We start from the raw sequence: 20558 nt of genomic DNA on the forward strand, positions 1-20558 counted from the left end.
TTAGTCAATTGAAAATAAGATCATGTAGCCTTTGGGCCTACGAACAGGAGCTTTGTGAAAGGAAATATTATGACTGGCATGTAAAGATGGGGGTTTGATACATTCATCAATGGGATTATGACTAAGTTGCCTGCAATGACAGGAGACTGGACTTGATGACCTAGAAGATCTCTTCTATAAGCACATAGGACTGGAATTGTTGGGACACCAAAGTGCACATCTCAGTGTAAATTGGTTTGATTTATTAGGAGCTCAGCTGCCTGATTCAGGAGTTTGTACCACTAAGCAAAATCAACTGCAGAAGCAACTTGAAAGCATTGTTAAGCAGCCTCATGTGATGACTCCAGTACCACAGCAGCTTGTGCTAGCCCCTCTGTCAATGGCTCAATCAACTACCTTCATGTCAGCCACACTCCCTATAATAAAAGTAAGTTACCTTTTGAATACTGGCTTCTAAATGAAAGTAGATTGATACTGTCTGGGGCAGTAGTTGGTACATCCATGTATAGTGTGGATCACAATGCACAAAACTAATGGAACACAATTTAACATTATGCACTGTGAATAAGCACAACCTATTTATCTTGCATCTTATAAAGTGTAGATTTTTTTTTATACACAATTTCTGATCTCTCGAATAAGTGGGGCAGCACTAATTACAGTATATAGGGCAGAGGTTGAGTCAAAATGTAGGGTTACTGTATATTTAAATCTTGGTGTTTTGCTTTTCTTTGTCCTCAGGTGAGTTAATGTGTTTTTTTGTTTTTTAGAAAGATAGTTTGAGAGACTGGTAGCTTTGCTCTATATTGAGTTAAAGGTGGTTTCCCACTATGGGGACGGATCTCTGCTTAACTTCCAAATTAAATATTCAAAAGGAACTGACCTAGTTTTAATGTAAACTAAGTCCATGATATGATGGAAATGCTCAGTTTTCAAAATAACCATACTACCTGTTAACTATTCTGTTGTAGATTTATCTTTTGTATGAGCTACCCAAGGCCACCCAGAGGATTCAGGGGGCCTGGGGCAAAGCAATTTCGGGGCCCCTTCCATAAAAAAAAGTTGCAATACTACAGAATACTATATTCTCATAGGGGCCCCTGCTGGGCCCGGGACCTGGGACAAATTGCCCCACTTGACCCACCCTCTGGTCGGCCCTGGAGCTACCAGAAACAATTGCTACTATCTGGACCTGTGTGTGAAAACACGCCATTTTGGTTAGATCAAACCATCTCATATCAACTAGCTTTGTTTCAAGTATTCTAGCTGGAAACATGCATGCTCTCTGCCAGACCTTTTTCAGAAAAGTAAAAACATATGTATCTGAGTGTCTTAGTGAGTTAGTGGCAAAGTGCATATATTGTATCTCTTCCAAACCAGAGGCAGCACAATTTTAGACAAAACTGAAGAGCTAAAAACTTATACTCATGGCCTCAAATACTAGAGTGCAGGAATATTTGTATTTGCTGGTGACTGTTGTAATGTCAAATTCATAATTTAGTAACTTGTTTGAGATTTTACCCTGCTTAAGTGACGGCAAAATAAATTAAACTGTAGTACACTTTCCTTCCAACTCTAACGAAAGCCTTACGCTTTGATGCTAGATTGTAACACTTTGCTGAAAATGTAGGTCTTAAATATAAAATTGTAGAAACAAGTTCAACAGTTGTGGAGAAAAAATACTGAAGTTTTTGTCTAAAAAAACCCAAACAACTAAACAAAAGTTTCTTTTTTGCTATTTATTGTGGAATTGTGCGATTCTAGTTACTTGAAATAGTCTATGTAAACTTTTGTTTTCTAGGTTAAAAAGGGTGTGAAAAGGAAGGCTGATACTACTACAATATCCACAGCAAGCTGTGAATCTTCTCCAGCACTTAATGAACCAAAAATTGCTAAAATATCATGTAGAGGAGAAAGTGAACGTAGTGTACCAGACAGTTATCTAAAGAAAGACTTGCCAGATTCTCAACAGCCACTTGAAGTTGTCAAAAATGTTCAATTATCAGAACAACTAAAGCATTGTAGCGAAATCCTTAAAGAAATGTTTGCAAAGAAACATGCATCATATGCTTGGCCTTTCTATAAACCTGTAGACATTACAGCTTTGGGGCTCAATGACCACCATGATACCATGAAATGCCCTATAGACCTTGGAACTATTAAGGTAAGGAGTTTTGGCTAGATTCACAATTCTGGTTTATTCTCCTGTGTAGGGAATTCATGGTCATAAATTAAATATATCTTTTAAATTGAATCTGAAAATGTCATGAGGACTTGGTTCTTTAAGGAAAGTAAACCGAGGCACAAAGACTGCATATCCTGCTGTACATAGTGTCTTATGGTTATTTCATGTTGATTAACTGGTAAAGTAATTAGTTTGCTTGCTTGTAGGGTGAACTGAGCTTAAAAATTAGTAAAAGGGCTTAAGTTATAGTTAAGACTTTCACTCAAGCAAACGTCTAGTGGTGGTGCAAGCTTTCCAAGTCTCTAGCCTATCTGTATAAACCCATCGGGGCACATGTCAAAGTACCTTTTGGGTCACCTTTATATATGACTACTTTTAGCATATATAAAAAAGGTAATAGTCTGTCTCGCTTTCCCAGTATTTAAGCATCACTCTAGCCCTTCAGGTACTCACTCATGATGCAATCTGAAACCGCAGACACCCAGATGTCTCAACTGTGTAAGCTCCCTGTTTTGTCTTAAACTTAACTGCTCCCCCGTCTTAAGTGGTAGGGAGATAATTCAAACTTTGTCATGTTTGTTCCCATTTATAAGAAACAAAATAAGTCCTTTAGACAGTGTAGTCAATGACTGAAAAAATGGATACCTATTTTTATAAAATGTTGCTTTGTAAAGTTGGGTTCCCAGACCCTAATTTAGCAACCTAAATAAGTGGCCTACGTTTCAGAAGAGTTGAGAACTTAATGGCTCCCACTGACTTCAATGGAGCTGTTGGATACTCAGTTCTTCTGAAAATTAGGCCACTTATTTAGGGAGCAAAATTGGGGTCTGGGAACCCAACTTTAAGTGCCCATATTTATTTTTTATGTATTGGGAAAACCTTGGCCTGGATTTATTTACAGAGTATTTCAGTCATCTACGTGACTTACAATACAAACTAAATAAATACGGATTCCTTATAATCTATAACTGAACATTAGCTAAAGGTGTTTGGTACTATAGCAGAAAGTGTAGTTATTCAAAGCTCGTTAGTATCATAGCTTTAATTCAATAGAGTTATATTGCTGACAGTTAATATTTGCAACAGAATATTCTAAGTCAGAAGAGGCTATGTGGTGTATGAGGTTTTGTGGTGTTTGTTTTGTTTGTTTACTTTTAATGGTGGTTTTGGAGCTTCTGCAGTATGGTGACCCTACTGCACCAGATTTATTCTGCTGCTGGAAGTGTCAATTTTCTTCGACCACCTATTTTTGGCATTTGTCTGAGATACATAATCTGTATCTTGCATTTTAGATGATCTAAGCTTTAACTTCATTATTCTGTTTCCTCATAGAAGAAAATGGATAACTATGAATATAAAGATACACAAGAGTTTGCTGCAGATATTAGATTAATGTTTATGAATTGCTACAAATACAACTCTCCAGACCATGAAGTGGTTGCTATGGCAAGAAAACTGCAGGTGAGTTATCACTTAATAAATGAAACAGAAGTCTTTGTGGCACCTTAGAGACTAACAAATTCTGGACCACCTAAGGTTCCTACTGTGGAGCTGTTCTGGTAATGGGTTTTGGAGAATTAAATTCTGAGATAGAGGAGAAATCATTGGGTGCTAGGTGACCTGTGACCTGTGGTCTAGGACATCTAGACCAATATAAAGAGATCGGTAAAGATGATATACTCTCCTATAAAGAGGTCCCAACGTTTTTTTTTATTTATATTTTAGGATATCTTTGAGATGCAATTTGCCAAAATTCCAGATGAACCTGTTGCAAGTATACCACCGTCACAGCCCAAAACAGAAATAGCAAGTGCTCTTTCTAGTGAAAGCAGCAGTGATGACTCCTCTGAAGAAAGATCATCTGAAGATTCAGAAGAGGAAAGAACACGACGCCTTGCAAAGCTTCAGGAGCAAGTAAGCAACAATGCTCTGTACAAAGTGCACGACTATTGTAGCCTGTGGTGGCTCTCGATCACATGTATCCATTCTAAGGTCTAGAACCATGAGCTGTCTGTAAAGAGTTTAAATGTATTACAAAAATGTGCATTTGGGGTGGTGCCGAATTATCCTCTTATGTGGTAGCACATTGTGCTGTGGTTACTCTAGTGGGAGATGGCAGGTTCTCTAACAGCAGGCTTAACTTTTTACATTCTGGCTTCAGAGCCTTCAGTAGGCAGTTGTTGTTTGAATAGGGTATCTGCTACCTGTTTGTTTTTTAATGCATTGGATTAAAATTTCAAAAGAGCCTAAATCCAGTTGGTATTGCCTTGTTCTGAAGCCCTAATCACATTGGGCTCTTTGCACCTCTCAAGCAGCTGAAGAGGGAGCCAGTTAGCATCAAGACAAGTCACTTAGGGCAGTGGTTTTCAAACTGTGGGTCACGACCCTGTACTGGGTTGCAGAATGGAAGGCACTGGGTCGTAGTGGCTCTGGTTAGCGCCACCGACTGGGCCGTTAAAAGTCCCGTTGGTGATGCTGCCTGGCAAAGGCAGGCTAGTCCCTATCTGTTCTGACACCACACTGCACCCCGGAAGTGGCCAATGGTTCCCGGACAATGGGAGCTGGGGGGGGATGGTGCCTCTGCCTAGGAGCTGGACCTGAATATGAGTATGTTCAAGTTTTGTGGAAAGCAGGTTAATAAGAAGCTAGACTACATTAGACTATTGTAAACAAGATTGTGAAGTTTCTACTGATCACTGCTGGGTATGCCTGTCTGAGGAACAATATCAGTAGGAATTATTCTGGCATACTGTAAAGATCATAGGTCAAATCTAAAAATTTATTGCAAATCTAAGGGAATGTAATTAATCTATGACACTGTTTTCAACTCTTAATTTAAGAGGAGGCTGCATGCAGACTCTCTCATCCACAACCTCCAAATCCTAAGAATGAACAAGGCAACTACATTATCAGTCTCCCTGCAGGCAAGAAAGCATCAGTGATAAGTTGCTTATAAATTAATTGCACCACTGAAACTTAAACTCTTAACAAAATTCAAGTTGGAACATCAACAGCTCCTCTATTTTCTGTCAGTTTAAAGTGTTAATAGCCTTCATAAAGGGACTGCAACCTTAGTATCATCTTACTCTTTTTAAAAAAATATAATTTATTGAATTTTAATGAGCATAGCCACTGTGAGATTCCATCAGGACAATTACTGGTCTTTTTGCATCTCTGTCAAGATGCATAAATTCTGGCTGAAGTGCTACAAAATCTAATGAAAGGTGGATGGGTTTTAGCTCTAAATTTCAGTGTGCTGAGCTACTTAATTTGGAAAAGATGACTACTCAAGCAGTATCAAGATGTGTATGTTCTCCATTTTGCTGAGGGCCAGGGGATTAATTGATCATCACCCTTACTTCTGCTTAACTATCAGAGGGGTAGCCGTGTTAGTCTGGTTCTGTAAAAGCAGCAAAGAATCCTGTGGCACCTTATAGACTAACAGACGTTTTGCAGCATGAGCTTTCGTGGGTGAATACCCACTTCTTCGGATGCAAGTGGTGGAAATTTCCTGGGGCAGGTATATATAAGCAAGCAAGAAGCAAGCTAGAGATAACGAGGTTAGATCAATCAGGGAGGATGAGGCCCTGTTCTAGCAGTTGCGTGAAAACCAAGGGAGGAGAAACTGGTTCTGTAGTTGGCAAGCCATTCACAGTCTTTGTTTAGTCCTGAGCTGATGGTGTCAAATTTGCAGATGAACTGGAGCTCAGCAGTTTCTCTTTGAAGTCTGGTCCTGAAGTTTTTTTGCTGTAGGATGGCCACCTTAAGATCTGCTATTGTGTGGCCAGGGAGGTTGAAGTGTTCTCCTACAGGTTTTTGTATATTGCCATTCCTAATGTCTGATTTGTGTCCATTTATCCTTTTCCTTAGAGACTGTCCAGTTTGGCCGATGTACATAGCAGAGGGGCATTGCTGGCATATGATGGCATATATTACATTGGTGGAAGTGCAGGTGAATGAACCGGTGATGTTGTGGCTGATCTGGTTTGGTCCTGTGATGGTGTTGCTGGTGTAGATATGTGGGCAGAGTTGGCATCGAGGTTTGTTGCATGGATTGGTCCCTGAGCTAGTGTTACTATGGTGCGGTGTGCAGTTGCTGGTGAGAATATGCTTCAGGTTGGCAGGTTGTCTGTGGGCGAGGACTGGTCTGCCACCCAAGGCCTGTGAAAGTGTGGGATCATTGTCCAGGATGGGTTGTAGATCCCTGATGATGCGTTGTAGGGGTTTTAGCTGGGGACTGTATGTGATGGCCAGTGGAGTCCTGTTGGTTTCTTTCTTGGGTTTGTCTTCCAGTAGGAGGCTTCTGGGTACACGTCTGGCTCTGTTGATCTGTTTCCTTATTTCCTCGTGTGGGTACTGTAGTCTTGAGAATGCTTGGTGGAGATTTTTTAGGTGTTGGTCTCTGTCTGCGGGGGTTAGAGCAGATACGGTTGTACCTCAGTGCTTGGCTGTAGAGAATGGATCTTGTGGTGTGTCCGGGATGGAAGCTGGAAGCATGAAGGTAGGCATAGCGGTCGGTAGGTTTTCGGTATAGGGTGGTGTTGATGTGACCATCACTTATTTGCACCATGGTGTCTAGGAAGTGGACCTCCCGTGTAGATTGGTCCAGGCTGAGGTTGATGGAGGGATGGAAGCTGTTGAAATCGTGGTGGGATTTTTCCAGAGTCTCCTTCCCATGGGTCCAGATGATGAAGATGTCATCGATGTAGCGTAGGTAGAGAAGGGGCGTGAGTGGACGGGAGCTGAGGAAGCGTTGTTCCAGGTCGGCCATAAAAATATTGGCATATTGTGGGGCCATACGGGTGCCCATAGCGGTGCCACTGATCTGGAGATATATATTGTCAGCAAATTTGAAATAGTTGTGTGTGAGGATAAAGCCACAGAGCTCAGCAACCAGGTGTGCTGTGGCATCATCAGGGATACTGTTCCTGACAGCTTGTATTCCATCAGAGTGTGGGATGTTTGTGTAGAGAGCCTCTACATCCATGGTGGCCAGGATGGTGTTTTCTGGGAGGTCACCAATGCATTGTAGTTTCCTCAGGAAATCAGTGGTGTCATGGAGATAGCTGGGAGTGCTGGTAGCATAGGGTCTGAGTAGAGAGTCTACATATCCAGACAGTCCTTCAGTGAGAGTTCCAATGCCGGAGATGATGGGGCGTCCAGGATTTCCGGGTTTGTGGATCTTGGGTAGTAGATAGAATAATCCTGGTTGGGGCTCTAAAGGTATGTTGATTAGTTCTGGTGTTAGTGTAGGGAGTGTCCTGAGTAGATGGTGCAGTTTCTTAGTGTATTCCTCAGTGGGATCTGAGGGAAGTAGCCTGTAAAATTTAGTATTGGAGAGTTGTCTGGCGGCCTCCTTTTGGTAGTCAGACCTGTTCATGATGACAACAGCACCTCCTTTATCAGCCTCTTTGATTATAATGTCAGGATGGTTTCTGAGGCTGTGGATGGCATTGGGTTCTGCACGACTTAGGTTGTGAGGCAAGCGATGTTGTTTTTCCACAATTTCTGCCTGTGCACGTCGGCGGAAGCATTCAATGTATAGGTCCAGACTGTCATTTCGACCCTCAGGAGGAGTCCATGTAGAGTTCTTCTTCTTGTGCTGTTGGTGGGAGGGTAACTGTGTATCCGTGCGCTGTTCAGTGTTGTCCTGAAAGAATTCTTTGAGTCGGAGACGGCGAAAGTAGGCTTCCAGATCACCGCAGAACTGTATCATATTGGTGGGGGTGGCAATGATCCCACACTTTCACAGGCCTTGGGTGGCAGACCAGTCCTCGCCCACAGACAACCTGCCAACCTGAAGCATATTCTCACCAGCAACTGCACACCGCACCATAGTAACTCTAGCTCAGGAACCAATCCATGCAACAAACCTCGATGCCAACTCTGCCCACATATCTACACCAGCAACACCATCACAGGACCAAACCAGATCAGCCACAACATCACCGGTTCATTCACCTGCACTTCCACCAATGTAATATATGCCATCATATGCCAGCAATGCCCCTCTGCTATGTACATCGGCCAAACTGGACAGTCTCTAAGGAAAAGGATAAATGGACACAAATCAGACATTAGGAATGGCAATATACAAAAACCTGTAGGAGAACACTTCAACCTCCCTGGCCACACAATAGCAGATCTTAAGGTGGCCATCCTACAGCAAAAAAACTTTAGGACCAGACTTCAAAGAGAAACTGCTGAGCTCCAGTTCATCTGCAAATTTGACACCATCAGCTCAGGACTAAACAAAGACTGTGAATGGCTTGCCAACTACAGAACCAGTTTCTCCTCCCTTGGTTTTCACTCAACTGCTAGAACAGGGCCTCATCCTCCCTGATTGATCTAACCTCGTTATCTCTAGCTTGCTTCTTGCTTGCTTATATATACCTGCCCCAGGAAATTTCCACCACTTGCATCCGAAGAAGTGGGTATTCACCCACGAAAGCTCATGCTGCAAAACGTCTGTTAGTCTATAAGGTGCCACAGGATTCTTTGCTGCTTCTGCTTAACTGTTCTGCAACTATCCAGCTAATGTGTCTCATTTGGACGACTTATCCATCCTTTCCTCTTTTAATCCCTATACAATGTAAACTGGTCTTTTTCTTTTTTTTTTTTTTTAACTTGGACAAACCATGTGTTGTCTCTGCAGGTGTTTTATAGTTCCAGCTGATTATGCTGAAGCCAGCACTTTGTCTTGGTTTCAGTATAATTGTCTGTCCAGACTACCAGACTTCCAAAATAGCTTGGACTTATTATGTGAAGACTCTGCCCCCATCCTCTAGACTACCTTGCACAGAACCACCTCATAGGAGGTGGGAAGTGGTGCACTGAGACACTTGAGCCCCAAGTTTTTCATGCTAAAGAAAAGCTTTGGGATGTTCCTGCAGGAAGACAGATTTTTTTTTAACTTTTGTTTTTTGGAAGTCTGGGGGAGGATGGCAAGAGACAACCCTCATGTGCACATGTACCTGCTACAAATGTTCTCCCTCTAATGCACACCCCCATTTTCCAAAGGTCCCCTCTTCCTGTTCGTTCTACCTTCCAAAATCTTGTTACACCACTGAGTAAACACCCTGTCCATCCCTGCCCAGCTGCCAAAACTCTTCCATGGCCTTCAGGACTAGTTTCTCCCTCCCCAGTATTTTTCCTGTAATGACTATCAAGATGTTTAGTTTCTTTCCTTCTTTTCTTTGACAGCTTAAAGCTGTTCATCAGCAGTTGCGGGCTTTGGCCAAAACCTCCTTGCCCAAGCTGAGGAAGAAAAAAGGAAAGTCTAAAAAGGGGAAAAGAGGCAAAGAAAAATCCAAATACAAATATGTGAATCAAAAGAAGAAAAAGCTAAAGCAAAAAAAGAAATTGAAGAAAAAACTGTCTTTAAATATGTAAGTGTGAGGGTTGTGTGGGTGACAAATTATTTTAAATTGCTCTCAATGCAGTAAACTCTCTCTCTTGCAGTCAGTCAAAGAAAACAAAGCAGCAAGTCTCATTGGCACGTAAATCAGAAGATGAGGATAGTGCCAAGCCGATGAATTATGATGAAAAAAGGCAGTTGAGTTTGGACATAAATAAACTTCCTGGAGATAAGCTTGGAAAAGTAGTATATATAATACAGTCAAGAGAGCCTTCACTGAGAAACTCTAATCCTGATGAGATAGAAATAGACTTTGAAACTTTAAAAGCATCGACGCTTAGAGAACTAGAGAAATATGTGATGGCTTGTTTAAGGAAAAGACCAAGAAAACATGGTGTGTGTGTATATATCCTGGATAAATGCTACACAATATGTTTTTAGCCAGAATCTATTTTGGGTTTGGATGTAGCTCTTAATGTCTCTTTATTTCATATACAGCTAAGAAACCAGAGAAGTCAAAAGAAGAACTTAATTTTGAGAAAAAACAAGAGTTGGAAAAGAGGCTGCTGGATGTCAATGGGCAGTTAAACCCTAAAAAGCAAAACACCAAATGTAATGTGACCATTAGTTGTACTGCTTTGTTCTTTATAATGCGATTTCCTCCTGAGGTCTGTACTCTGATGTAACTAGTGGGATTTCTTTCTTTTTAGAATATGAGGCACTAAGAGTTGCCAGCCGTCACTTTCTAACCTGCAAGAGTGGGAGATCTCTCTTGTATTGTCTCAACTACACCACAACAGCAATTTTGTTGGTCAGCTATTTTTTCCTTCTGTCCCAGACTTTATCTGTTACAGAACCTTTTCTGTAGCTTTTGTTAATATTTTTAGAAAACATTATCTTGTGCCTCATGGTGTTAGCATCTCTCAAGCAATATGGGGTGCCAGTCAGACCATAGGAATTACTGGTTGCACCAAAGCAAAGGTCTATATTTTGTGTGGTATCTTGCATCTGACAATGGCTAATAGCAAATGCTTCAGTAAAAGTTTCACTTAACCAGGTTCCTCTTTTTCAAATCCTATTCTGGTGTGGTGGTGTGCATACTGAATTGGTACTTTTCCACCTCCATCTCTTCTTTCAGATGGTAAAGACACAGCCAAGTGCCTGCAAAAAGTGTGTAGTTAAAAATGGTCCATAAGAAATATCTTGGTCACTGGTTGCACCAAGCAGGTTAAGTGCAGTGGGGTCCAGGGAGAGTGGCATAAGGCTCTCTTGAACGCCTAGTGCCAACAGATTAAATTCAACAGTAATTCAGCCCGGAGGGTCTAATACTTCTGGAATGCATTGGTCAGGGGTCATTGTTTGGTTAAGGGGTCATCTACAATTACAGCACTACCACTGTAGTGCTTTGTGAAGACCCTGCCTACACTGACAGGAGAGCTTCGCCAGTTGGTCTAGTTAGTTATTGCCTCTTGGGAAGGTGGTGTACACCTCTACCTTGATATAACACTGTCCTCGGGAACCAAAAAGTCTTACTGTGTTTATAGGCGAAACCGCATTATATCGAACTTGCTTTGATCCACCAGTGTGTGCAGCGCCACCCCCACACCCCCGAGTGCTGCTTTACCGCGTTGTATCCGAATTCGTGTTCTATCGGGTCGCGCTATATCAAGGTAGAGGTGTATATCGATGGGAGACGCCCTCCCATTGATGTAGCGCTGTCTAGGCCAAGAGTTAGGTCAGTGTAACTACGTCAGCCAGGGGTATGGACTACTAAGTTGGTAGTATAGACCAAACCTAAGAATCTGCATCAGTGCCAGCCTCTCCAGCTCCCACTGCTGGATTCTGTTGGAGTTGTGCTTTGATCCCTTCAAAGTACTAAGTTATGTCAGTTATGAAGGATGTGAGAAGATGCATTCAGGTTAGGGCTGCCAAGCAATTAAAAAAAATTAATCATGATTAATTGCGTGATTAAACAATTTTAAAATATTTTTGGATGTTTTCTACATTTTCAAATATATTGATTTCAATTGCAACACAGTATACAAAGTATACAGTGCTCAATTTTTATTTACTTTTTATTACAAGTATTTGCACTGTAAAAAATATGTATATTATTTTTCAATTTACCTAATACAAGTACTGTAGTGCAATGTCTTTATTGTGTAAGTTCAACTTACACAATATATAGAATTATGTGCAAAAAAACTGCATTCAAAAATAAAACAATCTAAAATTGTAAAGCCTGCAAGTCCACTCAGTCCTACTTCTTGTTGAGCCAGTTGCTAAGAGAAACAAGTTTGTTTACATTTACAGGAGGTAATGCTGCCCACTTCTTTCTTACAATGTCACCTGAAAGTGAGAACAGGTATTTGCACGGCACTGTTGTAGCTTTTGTCACAAGGTATTTACGTGCTAGATGTGCTAAAGATTCACGTCTCTTCATGCTTCAGCCATTGTTCCAGAGGACATGCTTCCATGCTGATGATGCTTGTTTAAAAAAAATAGTGGGTTAATTAAATTTGTGACTTTACTTCTTAAGGGAGAGTTGTATGTCTCCTTCTCTGTTTTACCCTTGTTCTGCCATATATTTCATGTTTTAGTAGTCTCGGAAGATGACCCAGCACATGTAGTTCTTTTTAAGAACACTTTCACTGCAAATTTGACAAAATGCAAAGAAGGTACCAATGTGCAATTTATAAAGATAGCTACAGCACTGGACCAAGTTTTAAGATTCTTAAGTGCCTTCCAAAATCTGAGACGGATGAGGTGTGGAGAATGCTTTCAGAAGTCTTAAAAGAGCAACACTCAGATGTGGAAACTACAGATCCCTAACCACCAAAAAAGAAAATCAATCTTCTGCAGGTGGCATCTGATTCAGATTATGAAAATGAACATGCGTTGATCCGCATTGGATTGTGGGACATAATCTTTAGTACATCTGGCATGTAAATATCTTGCGGCACTAGCTACAACAGTGCCATGCAAACATCTGTTCTCCCTTTTGGGTGACATGGTAAATAAGAAGCAGGCAGCATTGTCTGCAAATGTAAACAAACTTTTTTTTTGTCTGAGCGATTGGCTGAAAATGTAGGACTGAGTGGACTTGTAGGCTCTAAAGTTTGACATTGTAGAAAACATCAAAAAATTTAAATGGTATTCTGTTTAGCAGCGCGATTAATTGTGCTTAATTTTTTTAATCGCTTGACAGGCCTAAAAAATACTTATTTTATCATTTTTACAGTGCAAATATTTGTAATAAAAAATGTACACTTTGATTTCAATTATAACACAATGCAGTATATATGAACGTAGGAAAACTTCCAAAATATTTAATACATTTCAATTGGCATTCTATTTAACAGTACGATTTAAAACTATGATTAATTACAATTAATTTTTTTTGAATTAATAACATGAGTTAACAGCGATTAATTGACAGCCCTAATTCAGACATCTGCTACCTTGGCACATTGGGGTAAAACTCTATTGAAGTTCTGCTCTTAAGATGACTCCTAAATATCCAGTAAAGCGCACTTCAAGGCATGAGTCAGAAACTTTTTTGCTCAGCTCTTCCTTGCTCAGAACTGCTAGAGCGTCCAGTGACTTTAGGGGTAAGGGTGTGTGTTTGGCACCTCCTGGATAGATCTATCAACATTTACTCATGGTTTTTATAGTAGTGTGATGAAGATAGCACTACTACTTTCCAGTTTTGAGGCATTATCCTAGCATAATCAATGTAGAACTTCTACACCACATGGATTGACACCCAGCCTATACCCTAGTCTTCAGCACCTTCTATGCACATATTATCAGGCCTACTTTTTCCAGTGGAGCCAGAGATGATGATGCCTGTTCTAGTCCAGTAGATTTCCTCTCCTGGCTCACCTTGAGGTGGATCCCTTATGAGGCTAGGTAAACCATGACGGTATAGCCAACTTGGGATGGTGGAGAAATTATAGAAACACTCCTGCATCAGAAGTGGCACAGGGTGAGTAATGTGTGCCTATCGTTGCTCATAGTGACTCAATCCTTACTATCAGACTCTTATGGAAAGTCAGGTACAACAGAAGCAAAAAATCAATATATGCAGTTATGCTTCTGCATTCCCAGACCCTGATTTTAGATAATGTAAAATCACCATCTTCCCATTTAACATTCCTTTTGTGTGCTGCTTGCATTGCAAACTATAAGTCCCATAATATAGACAAATATCACAACTGAAGCTCTATATAGCTCATTTTCTCTGCATTGGACGCCAAACTAGAAAGTCTGGGGACTTGTCTCCAACAGGGAGACAAACACAAGACAGAATTACAGAGCATGGCAGCAATTAAAGAGTGGTAGAATAAGAACTGAGGCTTGACTTTACTTAGTTCTCAAGTTCAATCTAAATCTTGATTCCCCTGGATTCTGTAGGGAAAGACTTCATGGTGGGTGGCTACAGTAGAAAATCAACCCATGCTCTGAATCCTGCATTTTGGGAAAATGCTATTGAACTCTGGGGGAAGACGAGGAACCATGAAATACCTCGGATAGAAAATTTACTTTAACGGTCCTTTTACTGTTTCCTGGGAAAGAGAGAAAATCCTATCTGCATTCACTTTGGAAAGTGCAAAATACTTCCATTTTAATTCCTGAGTTAAAGGTGGAGGAAAGAACTGAATTAGGTTACATTTTTTTTTGTTTTCTTTTTTTGGATAAAGAGTTGTCAATTCTGTTCCAGCTAATGTATTTTAGCAACACTTCAATATTTGTAGATGTGCTCTCTGCATAGACTTGTGGAAGAAAGAACAAATATCTGAAGTGAAACTGTTTGTGTGGCTAGCTATTTTATTCTGCATCTTGCTGTGCTTTCTGACCAGGAACTGCCACTATTACAAATCTGAATTGCCGTACCAGACTGGATCAATGGTCCATCTAATCCAGTATTCTGTTTCTGGCACCAGTACCAAATACTTTGGAGAGAGGTGCAATAATCTTCATAACAGAAGCGTACATCTCTCACATCTATCTTCGGAGCATCTTTATGCTTTTGTTTGTGGTATCTTATGTATGTAGGCATACTTCTTTCCCCAAATCTGGTACTAATGGTCCCATATCTAGCAGTTAGTTGCAGCTTTCTTCTTGTTAACTTGTTAAATGGGCCACGCTCTTACCACTTAAAAAGTTGTTATTTTTCCTCCCTTGGTATCCTGCTGTTAATTGATTTCTCATTAGACTGACCTCACACTTGGTAAAGCAACCCCCATCCTTTCATATATTTTTACCTGCTCATATATTTTCCACTCCATGCATCTGATGAAGTGGGTTCTAGCCCATGAAAGCTTATGTCCAAATAAAGTTATTAGTCTCTAAGGTGCCGCAAGGACTCCTCAGTCTTTCTTCTTAAATTAGCTATTCTGGAGCCTTAGCCTGCAAAAACAAGGACTGTTGTGGAACTCTTTCCAAATCTTAATCTCCACTGAGTTAAATTGCTTATCTTCTCTTCAGGGTAGCAAAAATCTCTTGGTATTAAAAAGACTAACAGTTAGACTCCAATGGTCCAGGGTGCATCCAAGCAATGGCAGGTATGTGTTATCCTCCTTGTGAATAATGGACAGAGATTTAACAAAGGTAGTCCTGTCAGTCACTCAGATGGAGCAGCTTTATTAATCTTAACATTAGGCTGTCAATTAATCGCAATTAACTCATATGAATATCTCAGAAAAAAAGAATCATGATTAATTGCAATTTTAATCACACTGTTAAATAGAATACCAATTGAAATTTATTAAATATTTTGTGGGGTTTTTTTACACTTTCATATATAGTACTCTGTGTTGTAAATGAAATAAAGTGTACAAAAACAAAACAATATAAAACTTCAGGGCCTAAAAGTCTACTCAGTCCTCCTCGTTCAGCCACTCCCTAAGACAAACAAGTTTGTTTACATTTATAGGAGATAATGCAGCTATCTTCTTAGAATCATAGAAGATTAGAGTTGGAAGAGACCTCAGGTCGTCATCTAGTTCAGTCCCCTGCTCAAAGCAGGACCAACCCCAATTAAATCATCCCTGCCAGGGCTTTGTCAAGCTGGCTCTTTAAAACCTCTAAGGATTGAGATTCCACCACCTCCCTAGGTAACCCATTCCAGTGCTTCACCACCCTCCTAGTGAAATAGTTTTCCCTAATATCCACCCTAGACCTCCCCACTGCAACTTGAGATCATTGCTCCTTGTCCTGTCATCTGCCACCACTGAGAACAGCCTAGCTCCATCCTCTTTGGAACCCCCCTTCAGGTAGTTGAAGGCTGCTATCAAATCCCCCCTCACTCTTCTCTTCTGCAGACTAAATAAGCCTAGTTTCCCCCAGCCTCTCCTCATAAGTCATGTGCCCCAGCCCTCTAATCATTTTTGTTGCCCTCTGCTGTACTCTCTCCAAGTTTTCCAGATCCTTTCTGTAGTGGGGTGCCCAAAACTGGATGCAATATTCCCGATGTGGCTTCACCAGTGCCGAATAGAGGGGAATAATTACTTCCCTCAATCTGCTGGCAACGCTCCTACCTTGCAACGCCAGTTTCAAAAGTATTTACGTGCCAGATATGCTAAACATTTGTTTTCCTCTTTGTGCTTTGGCCATCATTCTAGGGGACATGCTGCTGATGCTCGTTTAAAAAAATGCGTTAATTAAATTTGTGATTGAACTCCTTGGGAGAGAATTGTATGTCCCTTGCTCTGTTTTACCAGCATTCTGCCATATATTTCATATTATAGCAGTCTTGGATGATGACCCAGCACATGTGGTTCATTTTAAGAACACTTTGTGTTCTGTCAAATCTGAAGTGAAAGAAGGTACCAATGTGAGATTTCTAAAGATAGCTATAGCACTTGACCCAAGATTTAAGAATCTGAAGTGCCTTCCAAAATCTGATTGTGACAGGGTGTGGAACATGCTGTCAGAAGTCTTAAAAGAGCAACACTCCAATGAGGAAACTACAGAACCCGAACCACCAAAAAAGAAAATCCACCTTCTGCTGGTGGCATCTGACTCAGATAATGAGAATGACCATGCATTGGTCTGCATTGCTTTGGATTGTTATTGAGTAGAACCCATCATCAGCATGGACGCATGTGCCCTGGAATGGTGGGTGAAGCATGAAGGGACATGTGATTCTTTAGCACATCTGGTACATAAATATCTTGCAATGCTGGCTATGACAGTGCCATGAACACCTGTTCTCACTGTCAGGTGACATTGTAAACAAGAATCAGGAAACATTTTTTCCTGCAAATGTAAACAAACTTGTTTGTCTGAGCAATTGGCTGAACAAGAAGTAGGACTGAGTGGACTTGCAGGCTCTAAAATTTTACATGGTTTTATTTTTGAATGCAGTCTTTTGTACGTAGTTCTACCTTTGTTTGTTCAACTTTCATGATAAAGAGATTGCACTACAGTACTTGCAATAAGTGAATTTCAAACTATTTTTGTTTTTTTACAGTGCAAATACTTTTAATCAAAATAAATATAAAGTGAGCACTGTATACTTGGTATTCTGTTGTAATTGAAATCAATATATTTGAAAATGTAGAAAACATCCAAAAATATTTAAATAAATGGTATTCTATTAAGTGTGATTAATTTTTTTAATCACTTGACAATTCTACTTAACATATATATTCATAAGACTTTCGGTGCTATATGTACTTTTAACTTCCTTTTCTTATCTTTCAGCTGAAAATAACACTATACCAAAGATTATTGGTGGACCAAGGCGATTGAGTGAGAGTAGCAGCAGCAGCTCCTCCTCAGACTCTAGCAGCAGCAGCACTAGTAGTGATTCTAGCTCTTCAGATACCAATGACTCTGAATCAGGTCAGATAACCTCATTGTATAGCATCTGCCTCTTGAGATACAGGACCTGATGCTTCAGAATTTACAAAAGAAGCTTCAGTTTGCATACTTCTAGGCCTATGGACTTGCTATATTTTCCAGGGTGCCATAGACTAGTCAAATGCTATGAAGAAAAAAAATTCTGAAACTCTTTTACAGATAAAACTTCTCTCAAAGTATTATTTATTTTATTTTTAAAGTAGCAAACTGAAATTGGGAACGAAAACTTCTAGTAGCAAAATGTAAGTGTCTGTACTGGAGTGTGTCATAAACTATATGCTAGGTAACTTAAAGGTATTAAGCTCTTTTTTAAAAGCATACTTTCATCTAATTCATATTTGTCTAAAAACTGTTGCCTAAATGTTTGTAACATGATTACTATAATAGAATGACTAGAAATATTTTTTGTTTGTGTGTAGGCCTACAACCTAGCAGCAAAACTTTTTTTCTATTTCTTAAAAAAAAAAAAAAATGGTAGGGAGGAATGAGGGTAAGTGTAGTACCTAAAACTCTTACCAATGGCATTTCTAGTGATCATACTTCAAACTGATGTTTTCCCAAAAAACAAAGTTGGAGTTAATTGAAATTTGTTTTTACAGTGTTCTGTTCTGAAATGCAATTCACAGTGCAGTCTGGATTGAAAACAATCCCAGATTGCTGAAAGATTGAGTGTCTTTGACTACTGTATGCATGAGGTGCATATCTGTGTGGGAGGAGAGGAACGAGACAGTATCTTGTGGTGTTCCTTTTAACTTTCTCAACTATTCAATACAAATGTATATAGTGGGTCTGTTTCATAAAGCAGAGCTCAATATTTAGGCCCTGTTTACACTGGGAAAATAACACTTTTTTTTTCCCCAACGTGTAATCTTTTTCCCAATAATGTGTTTTAGCATCGAGTATAGAAGGAAGGTTTAATTGGTCATTAACCTAGCTCATTTTTTCCAGAGTGGCCCTTGTCTTAGACTCTCTGTACACTGATTTTGGGGAACAAACTTAAAATTATTCAAATTGCAAGTAAAGCTGCTATACGTGATGAGATCCTCTGAAGGACTGATACACTCTGTCTTGCATAAAATGCTCACCCTTGCAGTTTACTGAACAATCAATGACTAGGATGACGATATTTCCCTATGCTGAATACAGGACACATGGTAAAATTACTCATATATTCAAGCAAGTTCAACAGCAATCAATCAGAACTATGCAGTACAAACGTTCAAATTAACATCAAGTTGAGTGAGCCCCTGTTAAAAAGAAGCACTGCATAGTTGGATTCTTTTTATTTGCTTTCTTATCTTTAAGGCTTTAGGGCTCACATAGGGAGAGCTCTCTCTCACTCTCACTCACACACACGACAGGGGGTGACCGACTGACCAACCTGACCCTCCCTGGCTGGCGGTCTGTCTTTCATGCCTGGCTGGGCCCCCAGACCGGACCCACCTCACCTGGTGCTGTGCCTTCCCAAGGCAACACATGGGAGGGGGCACACAGGATCGCATGACCCCCCTTCCCCCCCCGCAGATTTCTGCCAGGGTCCACACCAGAATGTGGCCAGCAGCAGCCTTTCAGCACTGTTCAGGAGGGAAGGGATAGGAACTGCTTCCAGCCAGAGGGGAAAGGAAGGGATGACCTGGCCCGTGTCTTTGCAGAGCTCATCCTTTCCCATCCCCTCTGTGGCTGGAAGCAGCTTGTCCCTTCCTGCCCCTGTAGTGTTCAAAGGCAGCTAATGGCCACTGACAAAACCCAGCTGTCTCCTGTCCCCTGCCCACAGCACAGGCAGGAAGGGGTTAAGCCTTAAGGATGCATTGTGCACCAGGGCCCAGGGAACCGGGCTGCAGGAGCTTCAGTGAGTCTGGCCAGAGAGGTGGCTCAGCAGCAGAGTTGCCTAGGGGATGGAGCAGCCCCATACTCCTTGGGCGGGGGGGAACCAGGGTGGGTGGGTGTGTGTGTGTGAAGGATGGTAAGTCCCTGCTGGGGGGTGGGCACTGCTGTGGAGCCTGCAGGGTCGGGTGTCAACAGGTTGGAAACTGCTCCCCACCTCTCCAGACCTTAGCTGAGGGGCAGAGAGGCTTCCATGTGCCAGCACTGTATAGGGCTTTGGCACACACAGAGCTTGGTTCCTACTGGCCAGCACCCCGGGCCAGAGGGTCTTGAGCTTTCCTGGGGTGCTGGCCCAGCCAGAGGCAGTGTGGGGGGAAAAGAAGGAGGCTGCCAGCCAGGCTGTTGGTGAGCTGAGCATTCCGACCAGGGGCTAGTTCTCTACCCGGCTCGGGAGGTGATATGGGGGAGCAGCAGGGCTGGAGGGGGTGAAGGGACAAAGCAGGGAGAGGACAGCAAGAGGGGGATCACATAAAGGGCAATAGAGGCGACACATAACTGGCCGCTGCCTAGTGCCTGCCTGCACGCACCAGAGGCTGCACGTTGCAGACAGCACTGGCTAGAAATGGAACGGGGCGAGGCCCTGCTGTCTGAGAGCCGGCACGCAGCAGGGGCTGCGCTGATGGACCAGCAAGGGCAGTGGCTGGCCCTGCATGCTGCAGCTTCACCCTGTCACCAGCCTTGTACACCTACCCCCATCATCGGTCTCTGGACCCTCCCACTCAGCTGGTGGGAGGGCAGCTGGCAAGCAGAGATCTGGCCAGCAGCAAGACCCACCCGTACTGGTGGGGGGAGACAGAAAATACGGGACAATTTGCCCACTTTAAAGAAAAAGTCGGGACATCTATCGGTGACAACAATATCCAGCAATGAAGAGTTGATGTCTGTCTTAGTGTTAAAACCAGAACATCAAGCTCAGAATTTTTGAAACTTTCTGGGCTATTACAAACTACATTAGTTGCCTGGAAGATGGAAGCATATTCTTTGGTGTAAAGGATTTTTTTTCCTCTTGTAGCTGGAATTTATTTTCATGACCGGCACAACATTTCAGCCAGTTTTATATAGGCATCTACATTCAAAATATAGTTAGTTCATCTCAAGGTGACGTTGACTCTAATGGTCTGGGAATGCCACTAAGCTATGGTACTTCTGTCTTGCAGTTTAAACTTAAGTTTAGAAATTTTGTTTTACTGAGCCATCTGCGACTACTTCAAATGTCTAATTATTTCACATATACTGAATGACAATCTTTAAGTAAAAATAGAA

The 20558-nt window shown here is 41.4% G+C and overlaps 1 protein-coding gene across 1 annotated transcript in view; it reads left to right on the plus strand.

The window, feature by feature from the left end:
- The window catches only part of BRDT (bromodomain testis associated), a 55507-nt gene that overhangs the window by 16929 nt on the left and 18020 nt on the right, over window positions 1-20558 (plus strand). The window contains exons 5-12 of the mRNA XM_045028632.1: window positions 249-427; window positions 1802-2164; window positions 3518-3646; window positions 3911-4099; window positions 9389-9573; window positions 9647-9936; window positions 10041-10154; window positions 17253-17393. Of these exons, the coding sequence (XP_044884567.1) occupies window positions 249-427; window positions 1802-2164; window positions 3518-3646; window positions 3911-4099; window positions 9389-9573; window positions 9647-9936; window positions 10041-10154; window positions 17253-17393 (1590 nt within the window). The remainder of the gene's footprint in view (window positions 1-248; window positions 428-1801; window positions 2165-3517; window positions 3647-3910; window positions 4100-9388; window positions 9574-9646; window positions 9937-10040; window positions 10155-17252; window positions 17394-20558) is intronic.

The sequence above is a fragment of the Mauremys mutica genome, chromosome 8 (genome assembly GCF_020497125.1).
Source record: "Mauremys mutica isolate MM-2020 ecotype Southern chromosome 8, ASM2049712v1, whole genome shotgun sequence".
Taxonomy (NCBI): domain Eukaryota; kingdom Metazoa; phylum Chordata; order Testudines; family Geoemydidae; genus Mauremys; species Mauremys mutica.